At 43.4% G+C, this 21,055-nt stretch overlaps 1 protein-coding gene across 1 annotated transcript; it reads right to left on the bottom strand.

Annotated features, from left to right (window-relative positions):
• Positions 1 to 374: 374 nt before the first annotated feature.
• Positions 375 to 13,666, bottom strand: LOC140004791 (uncharacterized). The gene is made up of 8 exons (XM_072044936.1): positions 13,137 to 13,666; positions 12,410 to 12,581; positions 12,075 to 12,292; positions 8,602 to 8,915; positions 2,649 to 3,356; positions 961 to 1,052; positions 851 to 907; positions 375 to 494 (listed from the first exon to the last, which is right to left on the bottom strand). Exons 1-8 carry the CDS (start codon positions 13,664 to 13,666, stop codon positions 375 to 377), a joined length of 2,211 nt encoding a protein of 736 aa, XP_071901037.1.
• Between the last annotated feature and the right edge of the window lie 7,389 nt (positions 13,667 to 21,055).

The following is a 21,055-nucleotide window of genomic DNA, read 5'->3' on the forward strand; positions in this document are numbered from 1 at the left end:
AATGGCTTCAAAACAATAAAAAGGTCAAGGTACCACTTTATTTAAGAAAAATTAAAAGAAATGTGCAAAACAAAACTCACTTGATCATAAAGTCCCTAAAGTCATGACTTAAGTACTATCGAAACAAAGCATAGTAGTTAATTGAAGCAAACAAACAATGAAGTTGCAAAAATTAAACTAACAAGGACCAAATTGACGAGTTTTCCCAATTTTTGGGTCATAGTGGCATAAGGGGAAACTTGAGGGGTTAAAGGACAATTTCAGAAAGTTCCATGCATGCATACGAGGAAAATTTCTGCATTTAAAGAAACAAGCAAGACTGCTGCATTTTTCATTGACAAAACACCAACTTCAGATTTAATCACATGCCTTAATCAAAGCTTCCTTGTTCTAACATACAAACCTTTAAACTCGACAGCAAAAACAGAACTTGGACATCCTAAATCAGCAAAAACATAGGAGGAAATCATGCAAACATTGAAGAACGAAAGCTGCTACAACAGAAAGAGAAGTCTGCTGCATTTTCATTGACAAACGCATATTTCTGGTTCAAATGCACGACCTTAATCTAAACTTTTCACCAAACATTAAAGCTCTAAACTAAACCGTCAAATACCATTGTCTACTTCACTGAAATCAACAAAGAAACTGAACATAAACCCAGCAAAAGAAGATGAACTTGGAGCAGCGAAGGCTTTACTCATTTGCAAAAACGAATGTCTATGTCATGTCCTGCCGTTATACCACACTTTGCTGCAATAAATTGCAGCAGACGCATATCATGGCATCACTATCTAATGGCAAAACAGACCCAAAAGAACAATAAGACCAAACTAGAACCTCAGCTAACCAAAAATCCAGCCTCATTAACATCGCTGCAATAGATTGGCCTTGTTGCAGCCTGATACTACATCGCAAATTGCTACTTTAAGATGCAGGCAGGCATAGACATGGTATCACCATCACACAGCAAGCAAAAGCAACAGAAGTCCTAAGCTCAGTCAGAACTTCAACAATCCAAACAAGCAAAAATTCAATCCTAGAATCGTAACCTTCTTTGCAGAACAAAAATACGCAGGACATTGTCTGAATTCACCTCTAGCAAACCAGATTTCCATAACAAAAACACACGATTTGGGACAAAATTTTCACCAGGCATTAGCCATCAAAATTCATTTTCTCAGGACAAACTTGAACAACAAAATCTAAAAAAAAAAAATAAAGCAGAGCCCACAAATTCACAAAACAAACTCCATCAAGACTTCATTTTTCTGCACCCATGAGACCAATATCAACCTAAGCTTCATTTTGTGGAATTTTACAGATACAAAAATCCGGATGCAAAGGTGTGAGGAAAAATCTGAGACTACAACGCATGACAAAGAAAAGAACCGAAAACAAAGGAATGAAAGAAAAAGCATGAAAACGCAGAACTGGATATTGCAGCGTATCAACTTGAGTATGGGCAAGCGGAAGAAAAGGGAAAGAAAAAGTTACTTTGAGAGGTGATCGAGCTCTGCAGTAGATCCACGAGACCTGCCGCAACTTTGATGAAGAAATCTGCCAGTGAACGTATGGAGATCCGGCAACCTCTAGGTTTTTTGTTCTCTTTCCAGTTTTTCCTCTTCTCCGCTGGTTCGTCACTCTCAGTTTGCTATCTAGCCAAGTGGTTCTCTCCTCCTCTTGCTCTCGGCTGCGACTAACCTTCCTTTCTCTCTAGTCTTCAACCAGATTTTTTCTTTTACTCTCGGTTGTTACCCTTTTCTCTTTCTCTCTTTCAAAACCGCCGCCTGCTAAACCTCTCCGCTCTTTGCTAAAACCTCTCCCCTTCCCTTAATCAGCCGCAACCCTTTCACTCCTTAGCCCTCGGTCCCTTTCTTTTTGCTCTCTAGCTTTTCAGTCCGTCAATCTCCCTCTGCTGTTTTTTTTTTTTTCCTCACCGTCAACCTCTCTAGCTCTCTAAAAAACCTCCCCCCCCTTTGCGGTTGTCCATCCCTTTTCTATTTATATGGGAGCTCTCAACCCTAAACACTCAAAACATCTCTTCTATATTTGCAGCCTAAGGTCTCCTGAGCCCTTCCTTGCAAAGCTGCGAAAAACGCAGCAACAATGTCGCGTATTTGTTTTTTTTTTTTTTTTGAGATTAATTTAACAAAAATAATAATAAAAACTACGTAATAAAAAACAACAATTTTACATCAAAATAAACAAACTAAAACAACAAAATTTCCATTTTCAATCTTTTTCCTTTCATTTTTCATTTTTCATCATTTTTCACTTTTTCCTTTTTTTCCACTTTCAAGAAAGCATTGAATTTAAATTACAAACGACTAAATCATATTTTTTGAATGCTTTTCTTTTTCTTTCTTTTTCTAAAATGTCTAAAAATGAGATTATTAAAACCAAACTAAAATAAACATCAATAAAACTAATAATGAAAAATAAAGTTAAAAAATTTGGTGTCTACAATTTCAAGAAAAATGATTTAAAATTCATATTTTCTCATAAAATCCCCAGAAAATGCACATATTAAGGAAAACACCAAAATTAAGCCCAAAAGCCTAAAATAAACGCCTAGAAAATAAGAAAATTTTCGGGATCTCACACTCTCTCCCCATTAAAAAAATTTCGTCCTCGAAATTTCTCACCTGAGTCATTAAACAGTCCAGGGTATTTCTTTTTCATCTCCTCCTCCATCTCCCAAGTCGCCTCTTCGACTCCGTGGTTCTTCCACAGAATCTTCACCAGTGGAATTTGTTTATTCCTTAGCTCCTTAACTTTTCTATCAAGTACTCGCATCGGCCTCTCCTCGTAGGTAAGGGATTTGTCAATTTCAATCTCCTTCGGTGGCACAATGTGAGTTGGATCGGGGTAGTACTTTTTGAGCATTGATACATGGAATACATCGTGAATCCGTGACAAGCTTGGCGGCAACTCGAGTCTGTAGGCTACTTTCCCAACCCGTTGGAGAATCGGGAAGGGTCCTACGAATCTAGGTTTGAGTTTCTTTCCTCTGCCAGCTGTAACACTCCGCAACGGGGTAATCTTGTGGAAAACATGGTCTCCGACTTCAAATTCCAGATCTTTCCTTCGGTTATCTGCGTAGCTCTTCTGGCGGCTTCGAGCTGTTTGGAGTCTCTGACGGATTAACTTAATCTTTTCTTGGGCATCCTCCATCCAAGGAATGATAGTAGAGTCTAGGATCTTCTTTTCTCCTACTTCATCCCAGTATATCGGTGAACGGCACCTTTGCCCATAAAGAGCTTCATATAGTACCATTTGGATCGACGAATGGTAACTGTTATTGTAGGCGAACTTCACTAAGGTCATATGTTGACCCCAACTACCCCCGAAATCTAGAATACAAGTGCGTAACATATCCTCGAGGGTTTGAATCGTCCGCTCCGACTGTCCATCCGTCTGAGGATGATAAGTGGTGCTTAAATTCAACTTCGTCCCCAAAGTCTCCTGAAACTTTTGCTAAAATCTGGACACGAAACAAGGGTCTCGGTCGGAAACTATACTCACGGGCACACCATGTAATCTCACAATTTCCTCCAAATACACTCAAGCTAACTTATCCATGGAATACTTCATATTCACAGTTAAGAAATAAGCTGACTTGGTCAACCGATCAACGATTACCCAAACGGCATCATGTCTTTTTTGGGTTCTAGGTAGTCTAGAAATGAAGTCTGATACGTTCTTCGATCGACACGTTTCGAGACACGTAGCACGTTTGCCCAAGGATCTAGCGAGGTTGTCCAACGCTTGGTCTGCGGAACCTAGAGTCAAACGGACGACACGATTTGACTTAGGTGGTGGACGACACTCCGATGAAGGTGAATACTCCAGGGGAATAGGTCGGATGAACAATCAAGGACAGGACGCAAGATTGCTCAATAACCCTTGCCAAAGCAAGTTAAAGGCTCGAATTCTCTAGAAAGAAAACGAAAGTACTAGGAATTTTATTCATAAAACTTGTATCTTTAACCTTACAAAGCTAGCCTATTTATAGGCTAGAGATAACAAGAAAACCCTAAAGACACCCTAAGGAAAAAGTCGGCCAGCTTGTCTTCAAGATGGGCCGGCCTATGCCTTCTACTAAGGAACTAATCCAACTAAATAAATAACAACGACTAAGGCCCTACTCGGCCGACTCACAAAGAGGCCCACTTGATTCTTCATGGGCTTGGATCAAAGTGTAAGTTGCTTGATTGACTCTTTCCAAGCCTTCAATATCTCTATGGGCTCCATGTTGATCTTGGACAACTCGAACAAGGGTTTGGAGGGATTCTTTGAAGAGCTTGGCCTGTGCACGCGTGACGGGGCCCAATGGGACTCGGACTAGGCTCTGGGTCATGCACACATCAGTCCCCTCCTCTTGAGAAGGATTTGCCCTCAAATCTGGATCCTCCTCACCAAGAAATGGGCTCAGGTCCGTGACATTGAAGGTCGCGCTAACATTGTACTCCCAGGTAGCTCCAATTTGTATGCGTTGTCATTGACCTGCTGGAGCACCCGAAAGGGTCCATCACCTCTTGGGGATAATTTGCTGTGACGTTGCTTGGGAAATCGCTCTTTCCTCAAGTGGAGCCAAACCCAATCTCCAGGCTCAAAAATCATCTTGCGACGGTGTTTGTTGGCTTGCTGGATGTATTGCTGCGTACGCTTCTCAATGTTTGCTCGAACGGCTTCATGTAACCTGCGCACAAAACAGCTTTCTTTTTCCCATCTAAGCTGGTGTGCTCAGAGGAAGGTAAGGGCACCAAATCAAGGGGGGTCAGGGGGTTGAAGCCATAAACAATCTCAAAGGGAGAATATTGTGTTGCACTATGCACAGTTCGATTATAGGCAAATTCAACATGAGGTAAGCATTCTTCCCAAGACTTAAGATTCTTTTTGATCAAGGCCCGAAGTAAAGTGCCAAGTGTGCGGTTGACAACTTCAGTTTGTCCATCACTTTGTAGATGACTAGTGGTGGAGAATAATAGCCTAGTGCCCAGTTTGGACTACAAAGTCTTCCAAAAATAACTCAGGAACTTTACATCTCTGTCACTAACAATAGTCCTAGGCATGCCATGCAGACGAACAATCTCCTTAAAGAATAAATGTGCAATATGAGATGCATCGTCAGTTTTGTGACAGGGGACAAAATGAGCCATCTTAGAAAATCGATCAACCACTACAAATATGGAGTCATTACCCTTTGGCGATCTAGGCAAACCTAGTACAAAGTCCACAGACAAGTCAACCCAAGGATGGTGAGGAATAGGTAATGGGGTATACAAGCCATATGGATTTGTCTTAGACTTTGCCTTGTGACAAGTAGCACACCTACCAACCATGCGTTCAACATCCCTACGCATATGGGGCCAGTAAAAGTGCTCTTGTAACATGACCAGAGTCTTGGCAATGCCAAAGTGGCCCATGAGACCACCACTATGTGCCTCTCGAATCAAAAGATCACGAATGGAAGAATTAGGTACACACAGTTTATCTACATGGAATAGAAATCCATCATGCAAAAAGTACTTTCCATGCGGGCTCTTAACACAAGCAGCATAGATATCACCAAAGTCATGATCATGTGTATAGAGTTCCTTAACCATTTCGAACCTGAGTAACTTGGCATCAAGACAGGCAAGCAAGGAGTGTCTACGTGACAAGGCATCAGCTACCACATTTGTCTTACCAGTCTTGTACTTAATCACATAAGAGAAGGTGTCAATGAAGCTTACCCATTTGGCATGTCTCTTGCTTAACTTGGGTTGCCCTTTGAGGTACTTCAAAGACTCGTGATCAGTGTGTATCACGAACTCCCGAGGGCGAAGATAATGTTGCCAGGTCTCCAAGGCCCTCACTAAGGCGTACAACTCCTTGTCGTACGTGGGGTAGTTTAATGCAGCTCCTCCCAACCTCTCGCTAAAGAAGGCACACGGCCTCTTGTCTTGCATAAGGACTGCTCCAATACCTACACCAGAGGCATCACATTCAATTTCAAAGGTATTGTTAAAGTTTGGTAATGCTAACACAGGTGCATGTGTGAGTGTGTCCTTGAGGGCGAGAAATGCTTGTTCTTGTGATTCTCCCCAGTGGAACTTGTCATTCTTCTTTGTCATGGCGTCAATAGGGCGGCAATAGTGCCAAAATTTTTGACAAATCATCGGTAAAAGCCAGCCAATCCAAAAAAGCTGCGCACGTCAGGAACGGATGTAGGAGTTGGCCATTGCTCGATGGCCTCAATCTTGGATTTGTCCACCTTGATGCCCTGCGAACTCATCACATAGCCTAGAAACACAAGCTCGTTAGTACAAAAGGTGCACTTCTTGAGGTTAGCGTATAGACGCGCCTGTCGAAGTGTCTCAAGAACTAATCGTACATGCTCCAAGTGCTCATGCTCACTACGACTATAGATCAGGATGTTATCAAAGTAAACAATGACAAATTTGCCAATAAAATGTCTCAAAACATGGTTCATTAGTCGCATGAAGGTGCTAGGGGCATTAGTCAAGTCAAAAGGCATGACAAACCACTCATAGAGACCATGTTTGGTTTTGAAGGCTGTCTTCCACTCATCGCCTTCTTTCATCCTAATTTGATGATAGCCACTCCTTAAGTCGATTTTGGTGAAAATAATAGCACCGTCGAGTTCATCAAGCATATCATCAAGTCTAGGAATGGAATGCCGATACTTGACAGTGATAGCATTTACAGCCCGGCAATCAGTGCACATGTGCCAGGTACCATCCTTTTTGGGGACAAGGACCCACAGGCACAGCGCAAGGACTTAGACTCTCTTTCACCCAACCCTTACCTAATAGGCCATCAACTTGCCTTTGCAGCTCCTTGGTCTCCTCAGGGCCCATGCGGTAGGTAGGTTTGTTGGGTAGTGGTGCTCCAGGGATGAGGTCGATTTGGTGCTCGATCCCTCGAATAGGTGGTAAGCCATCAGGGACTTCGTCAGGGAAAACATCCTCAAATTCCTGCAAGAGAGCAACCATACTCGCAGGCAATGCCTTATCAAGTTCAGCAACATCTAAAAGCACATGTTTGCAAATCATGAGAAGTACAGGCTGATCAGAATTGACAACTTTCCTAACGTCCTTAGCCTTAATAATCATGTTTTGCTTCCTAGTGGTGGGTGCAGTGAGTGATTTGTCCCGCGTAACACTAGGTGTACTCCCTTGACCCTTGGTCGATGGCTCACTTACAGGAGTAGAGCCGTTACCAGGGTCGACCGCCTTTTGTTTCCTCCTTTGACGGTCTTGTTCACACTCTCTTTGTAGCTTAAGTTGGTTCTTATACACTTGTGCAGGTGTGAGTGGTGTGAGAACCTTGCGTTTGCCATCATGTTTGTTGGCCCTCCGTCGAATGTGACGTGTTTGTCAAATTGCCAGGGTCGACCCAAGATAACATGGGTAGCATGCATAGGCACGACGTCACAAACAACTTCATCGGTGTAAGTTCCAATGGAAAAAGGAATGCGTACCTATTTGAAGACACGTACCTCTCCTTCCTCGCTCAACCATTGGAGGCGATAAGGGTGTGGATGTCTAGTGGTTGGAAGCCCTAAGCTCTCAACCATGAGTAAGCTTGCCACATTTGTGCAACTCCCACCGTCGATGATGAGGCTACACACCTTGTCACCTACCTTGCAACGGGTGTAAAATAGGTTCTCCCGTTGTAGCTGCTCGTCCTCCTTAACTCGGGCAGTTAGCACTCGTCGTGCCACCAAACACCCTACTTCCCCTTGTGTAGGCGAGCAGTCTTCCTCAGCAGAGTCGTCACCCAGGCAGTCGCCTTTGGTCAATTCGGGTAGCTCCTCACAGTCGTCGTCATCGGACACGATCTCGTCAGTGTGAGTGATTAGCATGACCCGTTGGTTTGGACATTGAGATTGAATATGCCCAAACCCTTGGCACTTAAAACATTTGATGTCCCTACTTCTAGTTTTAGGAGTCTCTTGTGGTGCCTTAGAAATAGACCTGGACACATCGGAAACCTTGTTAGGTGTAGAATAGGCATTACGGGTTGAGGCGTTACCTTGGATTCGGGTAGAAGAGGTTGGTGTGGTCGCACTTCCAACTTCGTGGGTCGCTCTTCGTGGTTGGTTGCCCCTCCATGAAGCGGTGTTAGAAGATTGGAAAGTACGGGCTCCTCGTCTTAGCTTCTTTCCCCGCTCGGCCTTAATAGCGAGTTCTAGAAGGTCGTGCATGTCCAAGTAATGTTGGAGCTCCAAGGCTTCTTGAAGGTCAGGATTAAGACCTCTAAGAAACCTTGCCATCGTGGCATCATTGTCTTCTTGAATGTTGGCCCTCATCATGGCCATCTTGATTTCTTTGTAGTAGTCCTCCACACTCATGTTGCCTTGCGTGAGGGTTTGAAGCTTAGAGTGGAGATCGCGATTGTAGTAGCTAGGAACAAATCGCTTGCGCATTAGTGCCTTGAGTTCTCGCCAAGTCCGGACACGTGGTTCCCCCATTCTCCTTCTATTGGTCCTCACTACTAGTGCGTTTTATTCCTCGTTGTAGTCGTAGCAGTCGAAGACCATCTCGATACGGCCTTCCCACTCCAAGTAAGCTTCAGGGTCACTTTTACCTTTGAATGCGGGGACTTGAATCTTAAGCCCCTTGAGTTCGTTCTTGGGCGTGTCCCTTGTAGGCCTCCCAGGTCGCTCCTCATCCTCACTAGCGGAGTAGTCTTCGCTATTTGCTTCTTTGGTGCTGTGGTTACTCCGGTTGTGGGACCTAAAATGAGAGCCTCGTGTAAGGCTCCTGGACAACTCATCAAAACGAGTGTGTAACGTCTCCATTTGTTGCTCACTGATTCGCCTGAGCTCATTCTTCATCGCGGCGAATAACAATGAAGGATCGGTGGTTGCTTGTTGTTGCTCCATGTCTTTCTTGACGCCCCTGCAAAGGTTAGTAACAAGCAAAGAAAATGCAAATATAATCCTTACTTCACTCCCTTAGTGTATTCCTCACGCTCGTGTGTGGTGCTCAATTCACTCTATTAGACTTACCAAGTACCTTTACCTGTTGGTTTAGGTAGTTGAGAAATGTTGCGCGAGTCCAATGGTCGTTACCGACTTTTCCCCACAAGAGTAAACAAGAGCGAAGGGCAATTGGGTGAAATTTTGTGAAGGGAAGGACGGTTTTGGAAGGCTTAAGGGGGGTGGATAGATTGGAAATATTGCCAAGAAAGGAAACTCTAAAAATCCTAAGAGGTAGGAGTGGTTTCCTAAAGTGGATGAGAGAATATAGGGGAGTATCCTAAAATAGAGGAGAAAATATAGGGAAGTGTCCAAGAGTTATTCAAGTTTGTTTGCTTAGTCTCCTAAACCAAAGAGTGGAAAACAAGTTAGAGTTGGAAACTCCTTTGAAGACCTTTCTTAAGCAACTTCCTAATCCTTCTCCAAACAGATTCGGTTCCTCCTCTCTCTTACCCGCAAACTTCCAGAAATTTACCTCTCAAACCCAACCCAAGGTCGGTTAGTCTTGCCCTAAAATCCCCCTCTCACAGCCGCACCCTTCACACCCTCACAAGCCGGATTTGGTAGCTTGGTTTTCAACCGAATTGGGCCTTCAAAATTTTCCAGATTTCTGCCTTCTCAAATCCTTCCCTAAGTCGGCTAACCCTCCTAATAAACTCCCTCTCTCACAGCCGCAACTTGCCAAGCAATTCAGCTCTCTCTCTACTCCAAACCAGATTTTTAATTCGGCAAGGCAGTTTGGTATTCGTCCAAGACAATGGCTTCCCAAAACAATGCAAGCAATGTCACTCATGAATTCCCCAAGCGTCTCGCTCAAGAAACACCCAAGAAATTCACGCCTAAACCAAGAAAACCCCGTATGGATGCAAGATCATACAAGAAACTTTTTATTCGAAGAGAGGTGCAAGTGTTTAAGGTTCAAGATAATCGAGAACCTCAAAAAAAGGTTGTTCAAGTGATCAAGGCTCAAGGTGACCAAGAATTTCAAGAAGAGGTAGGCCAAAACTTTTGAATTCTTTTCCTTGGTGTAATTGCTGGTTTGGGTACATGATGCAATAAGACAGATTTGGTAATAAAAGTGCAGTGTTCCCTCTTGTTTTTCTTGCTACTCGATTGCGCTTCTTGTTTCCTTTCGTTTCTGTTTTGTTTTGTTGTTGTTTTTTTTTTTAACAAACGGATACCACAACACTTGGCCGAACCAGAAATATGGTCAGCCCTCAATACGCAAGAACGCACAACCCAACTCCCTCAAGCTTGCAAGATTTCGTCAAGACTTTCAAGAAATTCAAGATAGTGATCAAGAACTTCAAGATCCTATAAACCTTGTAGATTTCCCTCAAGATTCACCAACCCAACAAGTATTAACCCCAAATCAGTTTAGATAAGATAAGCAAACAACTTGGATAAGCTAATAAGACTTGGACAGATTTGACAACAAAGCAAAAACCCTAGCCGCAACTTAGAAAACCCTATCCGTATTTTTTTTTTCAGCAGATTTGGCTATGGCCAATTGCTGGCCAGAATGGATGCAACAAGAGTACAAAATCTGGTCAGATTGGAGCTAGCAACAAGAACACACAACCGACCAGAATTGGACGCGACCAAAGACAAGAACTAACGGACAGAAATCTCTTTTTTTTTTTTTGACAAGCGATGCAAACAGATTTTGTTTGTGTTTTTTTTTGACTAACAAAGGCGCAACAAGAACAACAGCTACGGACAGATTGGGCACAACTTTGACCAAGAATTGGGCGCAACGATGAGGTACTAAACAACGGACAGATTTGCAACACAAGGAAACACACGAGCAGAATTTTTTATTTTTTTTTGACTAAGTCAAGGCAGAGGAAAAAATTAAGGAAATTAAGACAAACTACGGATATAACGGAAGATACCTCCACCAAAGCTCTGAAGCCAACTGATACGTTCCTCGATCGACACGTTTCGAGACACGTAGCACGTTTGCCCAAGGATCTAGCGAGGTTGTCCAACGCTTGGTCTGCGGAGCCTAGAGTCAAACGGACGACACGATTTGACTTAGGTGGTAGACGACACTCCGATGAAGGTGAATACTCTAGGGGAATAGGTCGGATGAACAATCAAGGACAGGACGCAAGATTGCTCAATAACCCTTGCCAAAGCAAGTTAAAGGCTCGAATTCTCTAGAAAGAAAACGAAAGTACTAGGAATTTTATTCATAAAACTTGTATCTTTAACCTTACAAAGCTAGCCTATTTATAGGCTAGAGATAACAAGAAAACCCTAAAGACACCCTAAGGAAAAAGTCGGCCAGCTTGTCTTCAAGATGGGCCGGCCCATGCCTTCTACTAAGGAACTAATCCAACTAAATAAATAACAACGACTAAGGCCCTACTCGGCCGACTCACAAAGAGGCCCACTTGATTCTTCATGGGCTTGGATCAAAGTGTAAGTTGCTTGATTGACTCTTTCCAAGCCTTCAATATCTCTATGGGCTCCATGTTGATCTTGGACAACTCGAACAAGGGCTTGGAGGGATTCTTTGAAGAGCTTGGCCCGTGCACGTGTGACAGGGCCCAATGGGACTCGGACTGGGCTCTGGGTCATGCACACATCAAAGTCCATGGTGATATGCTCCCATTTCCATTCAGGTATCTCCAGAAGCTGAAGTAGTCCCGAAGGTTTTTGGTGTTCGGCCTTAACCTGCTAGCATACAAGACAGGTTTGTACCAATTGGGCTATCTCCCTCTTCATCTTGTCCCCCCAGTACAATTGTCGCAAATCCTGATACATCTTGTTACTATCCGGATGGATTGTATATTTGGATCGATGAGTTTCCTCCAAAATTTCCCTTCTCAGGTTTTCATCATTAGGCACCACTATTCGATTCCGAAATCTCAAAATCCCCTCAGGACTTAAATTGAAATCCAAAATTTCTCCTTTCTTCACATTTTCCACCCATTTCTGAATCATCAAATCCTTCGTTTGAGCCTCTTTAATTCAATCCAATAGTGTGGATGTCACACGGATATTCCCAAAAGTTATCTTCTTATGTTCCAATTTTGGATTCCACTCCCCAACGGTTCCCAACAATTCTCACTCTTTCACCATTAACCCAGAAATCTGAGCCTTCCGACTTAGGGCATCAGCTACAACATTAGCCTTACCCGGATGATAGTTAATAGTACAATCATAATCTTCTAAGAATTCCATCCACCAGCGTTGTCTCATGTTCAACTCCTTCTGGGAAAAGAGATATTTAAGGCTCTTATGATCGGAATAGACCTCAAAGGTCACCCCGTACAGATAGTGTCTCCACTATTTCAGAGCAAAGACAACTGCTGCCAGCTCTAAGTCGTGGGTGGGATAGTTTTGTTCATGGATTTTCAGTTTTCTAGAAGCATAGGCTATCACATTCTGGTGTTGCATCAGTACGCATCCCAAACCTTCTTTAGAGGCGTCGGTGTAAACAGTGAAACTGTCCTTACCGTTAGGCAAGGCCAGGTTAGGGGCCATGGTCAACCTTCGCTTCAACTCCTGAAAGCTGTTTTCACACTTATCACTCCACAGAAACTGACCACCCTTCTTTGTCAGATCAGTTAAAGGACTGGCAAGTTTCGAAAAATCTTTGATGAATCGCCGGTAATAACCTGCCAACCCTAAAAAACTTCGAATTTTTGTAGGATTATCGGGTCTCTTCCACTCAGTCACTGCCTCTACCTTGGCCGGATCTACAGCAATTCCTTCTTTTGAAATCACATGCCCCAGGAAAGAAACCTTCTCTAGCCAAAACTCGCACTTACTAAATTTGACGTACAACTAGTGCTCCCTCAGGGTTTGTAAGACCTCTTTCAAATATTGCACATGCTCCTCACGGGTTTTTGAATAAACCAAAATGTCATCAATAAAGACAATGACAAATCGGTCCAGATAGGGTTTGAAAATCCGATGCATAAGGTCCATAAAAGCGGCATGGGCATTGGTTAGTCCAAAAGGCATCACGGTGAATTCGTAATGCCCATACCGAGAATTGAAGGCAGTCTTAGGCACATCTTCCTTCCTAATCAACAATTGACAGTATCCCTGTTGGATGTCTAGTTTCGAGAAGACCACTGCGCCTTGCAACTGATCAAATAACTCATCAATGTGGGGTAGTGGATACTTATTCTTAACGGTCACGTTGTTCAATCCTCGGTAATCGATACACAGTCTCAAGGTCCCATCCTTTTTTTTAACAAAGAGAACAGGTGCCCCCCAAGGTGATCCATTCTCATGAATAAAATCCCGCTCTAAAAGGTCTTGCAACTGCACCTTCAACTCTTTGAGTTCAGCAGGTGCCATTCGGTAGGGAGTCTTGGAGATAGGAGAAGTTCCCGGTAATAGGTTAATTTCAAACTCAATTTCTCTTTCCGGAGGTAGATTCACTAATTCATCGGGAAATACGTCTGGATACTCACTCACTACTGGAACATTTTCTATTTTCAGTCTATCGGTAGGAGTGTTAATGAGAAAAGCTAGGAACCCTTGTGCCCTTCTACTCAGTAGTTTCCTAGCCCGAATTCCCGAAATCATAGCAGATGAGGCTAGACTACCCCTCACATCTAACCTTAAAGTTGCCTCCCCAGGGATACGAAATTCTACTATTTTCCTCTTATAGTCTAGTTGGGCATCGTATTGAGCCAACCAATCCATGCCCAATATCACATCGTACCCCTTAATGGCCAAACATATCAAATTCCCTAACAACTTTCTCTCTCCTACCTAGATTTCACAATTTGTATACATTTTGCTAGAAATCAAACATTGATCCCCCGTAGGAGTACTAACCTCCAGCTAATAGGGGAGAGTGACAGGGTTTATATCAATTCCACACATAAACTCAGGGTTAACAAAGGAATGGGTGGCACCAGGGTCTATCAAAATTCTAACTAGGAGGTGGAAGACAGGGATCATACCTTCCATCATCTCTGCCGAGTCAGGAACTGGACGTTGCTCGATGGAGTATACTCGAGTAGGCACCTTCGGTTTTGCTCCTTCTACCCGTGACTGATCTGAGGTAGCCTTCGATGACTGAGTAGCTCCTTTCGCTTCTCGAGACTGAACCGGACAACTGGCTAGCCGGTGCTCCGCACTCCCGCAGCGTAAGCACTTGTTCTGCTTCCTCCAACAGTCATTCTCCGTGTGGTTTGGTTTCCCACAGAAGCTACACGACCCACGAGAAACGGTGGCTGAACTTCCTTGTGAGACGCTTCTCTGCTGGCCTCGTCCCGTTTGGCCACCTCGGGGTGGAGTCCCTCTTGCCGTACCCGAAAACCGTCCCCCTCCGGCTCCCCTTCCAAATTTGGGAGGGGTACTCTTATTCCCTTGAGTTGAGCTACTCCCGGAAGCTCCACGTTTTCTATTTTGAAAATTCCTTACTTGAAGCCTGGCATTCTCAGATCGTAAAGCTTTCTCAACTGCATCACTAAAGGTGGTGATTTGGGCCACAGCCAAATCCTTTTGAATTTCTACGTCAAGCCCCTGAAGGAAACGTCTCGCCCTCCTTTGTTCGGTTAGAATAAGTTCAGGGGCAAACTTGGACAATCGTGTGAATTGGCTCTCATATTTGGCCACCGATTGAGTGTCTTGGCGTAGACGAATAAATTTGTCTTCCTTTTTCTCTTGGACCAAGGGCGGAAAGTATTTGGCATTGAATTCCCTTACAAAATTTACCCATGTCCGTGGCGTCTGTTCTCTCTCCCACTTGGTCCGGATAATGTTCCACCAAGAGCGAGCGGCCCCTTCTAATTGGAAGACCGCAAAAGTAACTTGCCTTTCTTCCGAGTAGCGTAAGGCGGCAAAAATATCTATCATCTTCTCTAGCCACTGTTCGGCCATGTCTGGATCGGGTCCTCCAAGAAACTTTGGTGGAGAGAATTTTTGAAACCGTTCAAGAGCTCGATCTTCGCTCTCGACATGATTTCCAGGGTTTTCGGGGTTACCAACTGGTGGATTAGGGTTGAGGCCCTGTTGTTGCACTACCTGGGCTAGAAGATCGGTCATCCGCTGGATAGCAGCGGCTACCTGAATATTGGGGTCGATTTAGGGTTCAGTATTTGGTTCGGGCATAGCGGTCCCCGCATCCCATTTAATCGTGGGTTGCCTACCCCCACGTCCACGGCCTCGGGCACTACGAGTGCCTTCCATCAATCTAGGTCAATCTAGGGTTGAGGCACAATTGTAACATTAGAAAAGCAGTTAACCCTTCACAGATAATAAGCATAGACAATTACTCCAATACCACATAAAAAAAAAGAAACACATAGAACATACATTCATATAACACAGAGTAGTCATACAGTAGTTCAGTCACACATAATAGTCATACAGTAATTCAGTCGAACATGTACAAAAGATCCCTTCAAACAAAGCGGGATTTTCCAAAAGTCACTATCCACCCTAGGAAAAGGCCACATAGCTAACAACGACCTCTCTTTCCAGGTCCCCTACACCCCGGGTCAAAACACGGCTCAAGGAACTTTAACCTAGTTCCCAACTGAGCCTACAGATTCACCCCCATGACTAGGACTGGGCGTGACTCCTTCTCCAGGTGCCCCAACACTCGAAGCCTCCACTACATGCAACTGCTCTTGAAGAGCATTCACTCGCTTTTGCTCCATGACTAAATCGTCTTGGAGCTCCGCAATTCGGTCGGCTTGCATCCTAAGGACGCCTCTCAGTCTAAGGATCTCAGTGTGATCCTGAACGGCTGCGTGTCAGAGCCTCCTCCTCTCCTCTAGCACCGCTACAACCACATGATCGGCATAGGAGTACCTCTAGCAACGGGTACAACGTCGAGTACGACTAAAAGTATACCACAGCCGGATCGGACCTCTAGGTCTCTCCTGGTAGTCGGTAACACGATAACATCTTCGCGTCGGCTCACCTCCGCTCCCACCAGCTCCGTCCATACCTATAAGAGAGTCATGAGTGATCACTCAGACAATACAATAAAACAAAAGCGTTTGCTAGCACTATATTCACCAAATCTCAAAATCAAGTCCTAATTTGCCCAGAGTAACTTAAACCTGGGCTCTGATACCAACTGTGACGGCCCCATCTCCCCCTAAGGCGAACCAGAGGGTTCAACGGACTGCCTGCCTAGCTCTCGCCAGGACTACGGAACTGAAACATACAAAACGCACCTAACTCACGATAGAAAATTCAATAAAATGAGCGATCAACCCTTATTAAGTCGCTCTTCTTTCAAACATATGACTACGAATGAAGGTACAGCGCTCGAGCACTCAAATCGGTCATGAAAATGAAAAACAAAAATTTGTCGCGGATGAACAGTAACAGCCACGTCACTATTCGGCCGGAATTTGGCCGGATTTCTGGCCGGATTCTTGGACGGATATGAGGCAGTGGCCAAAACCAAAGGGGTCGAAATCCCCTGTCAATCCGGCCTGTAATCTAGCCGAAAACTAGCCGGATTGCTCTGGCCGGATTGCGGCTAGAGGCCAAAACCTAAAATTTTTTTTCCTCCCCTGCATATCTGGTCTTGTATCCGGCCAGAAGTTGGCCGGATTCGTGAACAGTAACTTCGTTAACATTTTTCTTCTTCGCTCAAATTCGGTACTCGTCTCAAATCAAGTCAAACACATAAAACAGTTAATCCCTAACTCAATGTATGCATGCCATAACATATCCATGTCATATACATATGAGGAAATATAATCCCACATTTACATTATACAACTCCAAAAGATTCTTGAATTCATATACATCAAGGCTTTTCCAAATATTCGAGAAGCGATTCAAAACAAAAGGCCTAACTAGCTCAACTCGTTTTCTCAAAACTTGGTTCAGAAAGTGTCCCTGTACGGAAAACAAAACAATGGGGGTGAGCTTACGCTCGTGAGGTACCAAAACTCATAAGCACACTATGCATGGCCAACAAACACACAAATGCTTTTATCATAACAACCACATATAAAAGGATACGGTCGACCCTCAAGGGCCGTTTTCCAATTGCCGTACTTGATCATACCCGTTGACACTCCGTCAACCGTTGAAGAGAAAACAAGACCATAGACTCCTCTTTACACCGTTTCCTTCCACCGTTCACCCCTTATCGAGCCCGAACACCTTACAGTTACAAAAGGTAATACTCGAGTATACCATACGGTCGAGGAGTTAGCACTCCACTCGACTAACAGTGACCCGAAGGTTCGTTATCGATTTTCCCAAGCCCTTGCCGGCTCGACTCGAATAACGACCTAAGGAAATGAGCTCAGATTTCACAGTAATAATCGGGCATAGCCCTAGCAGATGTCAAATCATGCATATATACCATTTCACAGTCAAACAGTAATAGTAATACAAATAAGTGATCGAGAGCGATGAAGTACACTCTCGTCCCATTCGAGTCATTCAAGTCACATAACAAGTATAATAGACCATACAATGATACACTCACCGAAGCAATCAAGCAATTCACACGTTTGCATCAGACGTAGGCCCCGGATCACCGGTACGACCTAAACAAGCAAGAAAAGCATGTTTGAGACTCAATCACGAGTCAACATAGGAACATCAAATTACTAGTATAAAATGCCCAAATGTAAAATGGGGTGATAATAATGTGGAACGTGAACAACTCCAAGATTCTTTCATTTCTATTCAAATCCCTCTCAATCAAGACCACCTACATTTCTTATCAATTGGGTAGCACTTCCCCATAATTTCTTCACATTTCCAACCTAACAACAACATCCAACGGAACACAAGTGCAAGGGTAACTCATAGGCCATTCCATTCATCTCATTTGAGTCAAAATACCCTTAAATCTCTATTGATTGCAAATGCAAGGGCCAACCATAGTAAAGCCCTAAGTGAAACCCTAAAATCTGAAATTTTCTTACAAAAGCGGAAATTTTCCTCAATCAACTACCATTAACACATAGAGGCTCTAAATTATTCAATCTAAGGCTATCATACCTTAGCTAACTACAATAAACTATATAAAACAGAAAAATTCCCAATAAATAGAAAAATTAGACAGCCCAACCATAATTCATGAAATACTGCACAAAATTGCATCTTTAACTACTAACACCAACAAATTTCACATCATAACCAACAAAGAAAGAATTCCTTAACCACTCACCTTATGAACACAACATACAAGGTAGATGAGAGTCTTTCCCTCCAAACAAAACCACCAAGCACTTCAATACTACCTAGCAAGTAAGTTTTATGGAGAAATTTGGGAGATTAATTGTTGGATTTCAAGATTTGGGCAAGAAAAGGAAGCAAAAAGTGAAGAGCTCTCTCTCTTTTCTCTCCAAGGATGGCTGGCCAAAAAGATGAAAATGGAGAGGAAATTTGGTCAAAAATTGATTTAGTAAAGGTATGAAGACTAGTCAAAATTCTAGCTTCCAATAGAATTGAAACATGTGGCAGTTCTCAAGCTTATCTTACTTCTTTGTCTTGTAATGCTTAATTAAACTAGCTAACTTCTAATTAGCTCATAATAAAAGGTAATAAAATCTCCATATATAAAATTTTCCCCAACTACATTTACTGTACCAATCGCACTAGTGGGTCCCACATCCACAGTACACCCCTATCACCACAGAAAAAGTCTTATTTCAGAAAAAATGATTTAAAATTCATATTTTCTCATAAAATCCCCAGAAAATACACATATTAAGGAAAACACCAAAATTAAGCCCAAAAGCCTAAAATAAACGCCTAGAAAATAAGAAAATTTTCTGGGTCTCACAGCCAGGCCATATGGGCCACATAGTTAGTCCCTACGCTGAGCTGAACGGGGGTCCTAGTTTCGGCCATCACTGAAGATTACAAACCCATGATTTGGCTAAGGGGCCCATGGCCCATTATTAGTTTAGTAGATTGTAATAAAGAGGTCCAACTAGCTTGTGGTTGGGACCTTAGTCGTTGTTAGTCCTTGGGTCAATGGGCTAGTGATATGGTCCTCGATTAACTCATTTCGAGACAAGTAGCACGTTTGCCCAAGGATCTAGTGAGGTTGTCCAATGTTTGGATTGCGGGACCTAGAACCAATACAGATGACACGAATTGGTAGAAGGCGGTAGAACGATGACTCCAATTGAAGGTGATTACTCCAGTGGATAGGTCGGTAGAACAATCAAGGACAAGATGCAAGATTACTCAAACACCCTTTCCAAGAGCAAGTAAAGACTTGAAATTCTCACAAGGAAGAAAGTCGAAATTCTAAGCAGATTTTATTCATAAAACATCTACCTTAAAACCTTACAAAGCAAGCCTTTTTATAGGCTAAGGGTTAATAAAACCTAAGGAAAATAGGAAAGGGAATTCGGCCATCTTGGGTCAAGATGGGCCCGCCCATGCTCTACTAAAATAAACTAATCCAACTCTAATTAACCGTGCCCTAATACTAAGACCTAAGGCCCTATTCGGCCAACTCACTTGGAGGCCCACTTGACTCTTCATGGGCTTGGATCATGGTGTAGATAACTTGATTGTCTCCTTCCAAGCCTTCAATATCTCTATGGACTCCATGTTGGTCTTGGACAATTCGAACAAGGGCTTGGAGGGATTCTTTGAAGAGCTTGGCTCGTGCACGTGTGACTGGGCCTAATGGAACCCGGACTGGGTCATTGCATGGGCTGAGATCCGTGCACACATCAGCTAGGCCATGTGGGCCACATTAGTGAGTAGTTGGACAAACTAAAGTTGTCAATCGCACACTTGGCACACTATTTCGGGCTTTGATTAAGAAGAATCTTAAAACTTGGGAAGAGTGCTTGCCTCATGTTGAATTTGCCTACAATCGAACTGTTCACAGTGCTACACACTACTCACCTTTTGAGATTGTTTATGGCTTTAACCCGCTGACCCCCCTTGATTTGGCACCCTTACCTTCCTCTGAGCAAATCTGTGACAGCCCCATCTTCCCCTAAGGCGAACCAAAGGGGTTAGCGGACTGCCTGCCCAGCTCTCGCCAGGACTAACTGTGCAGTTTAGAGCGATCTATTGCGTTCCGGAACTTATAACGCGCGTAAACAAGTCAAAATGGCAAAATAACCCAAAATACAAAAAAATGAAATCCGGAGTCGGCCATGAATAGTAACCGACCCGTCAGAACCCAATCAAACATCAAAATACATATACAACATAACATTTAGTATTTACAAGCCAAAATGGCATACAAAAGTGATACAAAAGTTACTACATATATGGTTTGCCAAAATCAAAAGTGAAACGGCCCTAAAGGTACATTTAGGGTTTCGATTCATAAGCTATACAAAAGAGACATTCATTTAGCTCATTCGGCAACCAACTAGCAAGAATCATTCCAAAAGTAGTCATATGCCTGTAAGGAAAACAAAAGGAATGGTGTGAGCTAATTGCCCAGTGAGATACTATCACTTAAGCAACCAAGTTCATGTAATCATAAAGCTTTTCATTTCAATTCACCAAAAGTAAACAAAGGCACACTGTGACAGCCCCACCTTCCCCTAAGGCGTACCAAAGGAGTTAGCGGACTGCCTGCCCAGCTCTCGCCAGGACTACTAAAACGGTCAACCACTAACTCAAGTTGTTCGGGAAACTATTAGCGCGCTTAACCAAACCAACAATCGAGAAACGGAAAATGGAAATCAAAACGTAAAGCGAATAGTGATTGCCACATCACAATCCGCCAAGATTCAATCAAATACAAGTAATTTCCAACAATCCCCGAAAGGAATATATACAAGCTAAATATAATATATTGAACAGGAGTACACACACTGATGTGTGCACGGACCTTGGCCACCAATGACCCAGTCCAAGTACCATTGGGCCCAGTCACATGTGCACGGGCTAAGCAATTTAAGGAACGTTCAAGACCAACATGGAGTTCACTAAGATATTGAGGGTTTGGAGAGAGACAATCGAGTCATTTACACCATGATCCAAGTCCACGAAGAGTCAAGCGGGCCACCAAGAGAATAAGGCCTTAGGCCCCATCAATTAGTTAGCAATTAGTTAATGATTAAGTAAGAGCATGGGCCGCCCCATCTTGTTCCAAAAACATGGGCCGACTTT

Source organism: Coffea arabica, chromosome 4c (assembly GCF_036785885.1).
Source record: "Coffea arabica cultivar ET-39 chromosome 4c, Coffea Arabica ET-39 HiFi, whole genome shotgun sequence".
NCBI classification, from domain to species: Eukaryota; Viridiplantae; Streptophyta; class Magnoliopsida; order Gentianales; family Rubiaceae; genus Coffea; species Coffea arabica.

Coding starts and splice junctions, on each gene's coding strand:
- LOC140004791 (XM_072044936.1), bottom strand. CDS start 13,666: ATGGATTGGTTGGCTCAATACGATGCCCAACTAGACTATAAGAGGAAA. Junction 3,357..8,601: donor TCAAGTCCCCGCATTCAAAG/GTAAAAGTGACC, acceptor CTTGTATTCTAG/ATTTCGGGGGTAGTTGGGGT. Junction 1,053..2,648: donor TGGACTGTTTAATGACTCAG/GTGAGAAATTTC, acceptor TCTGCAAAGAAG/GTTACGATTCTAGGATTGAA.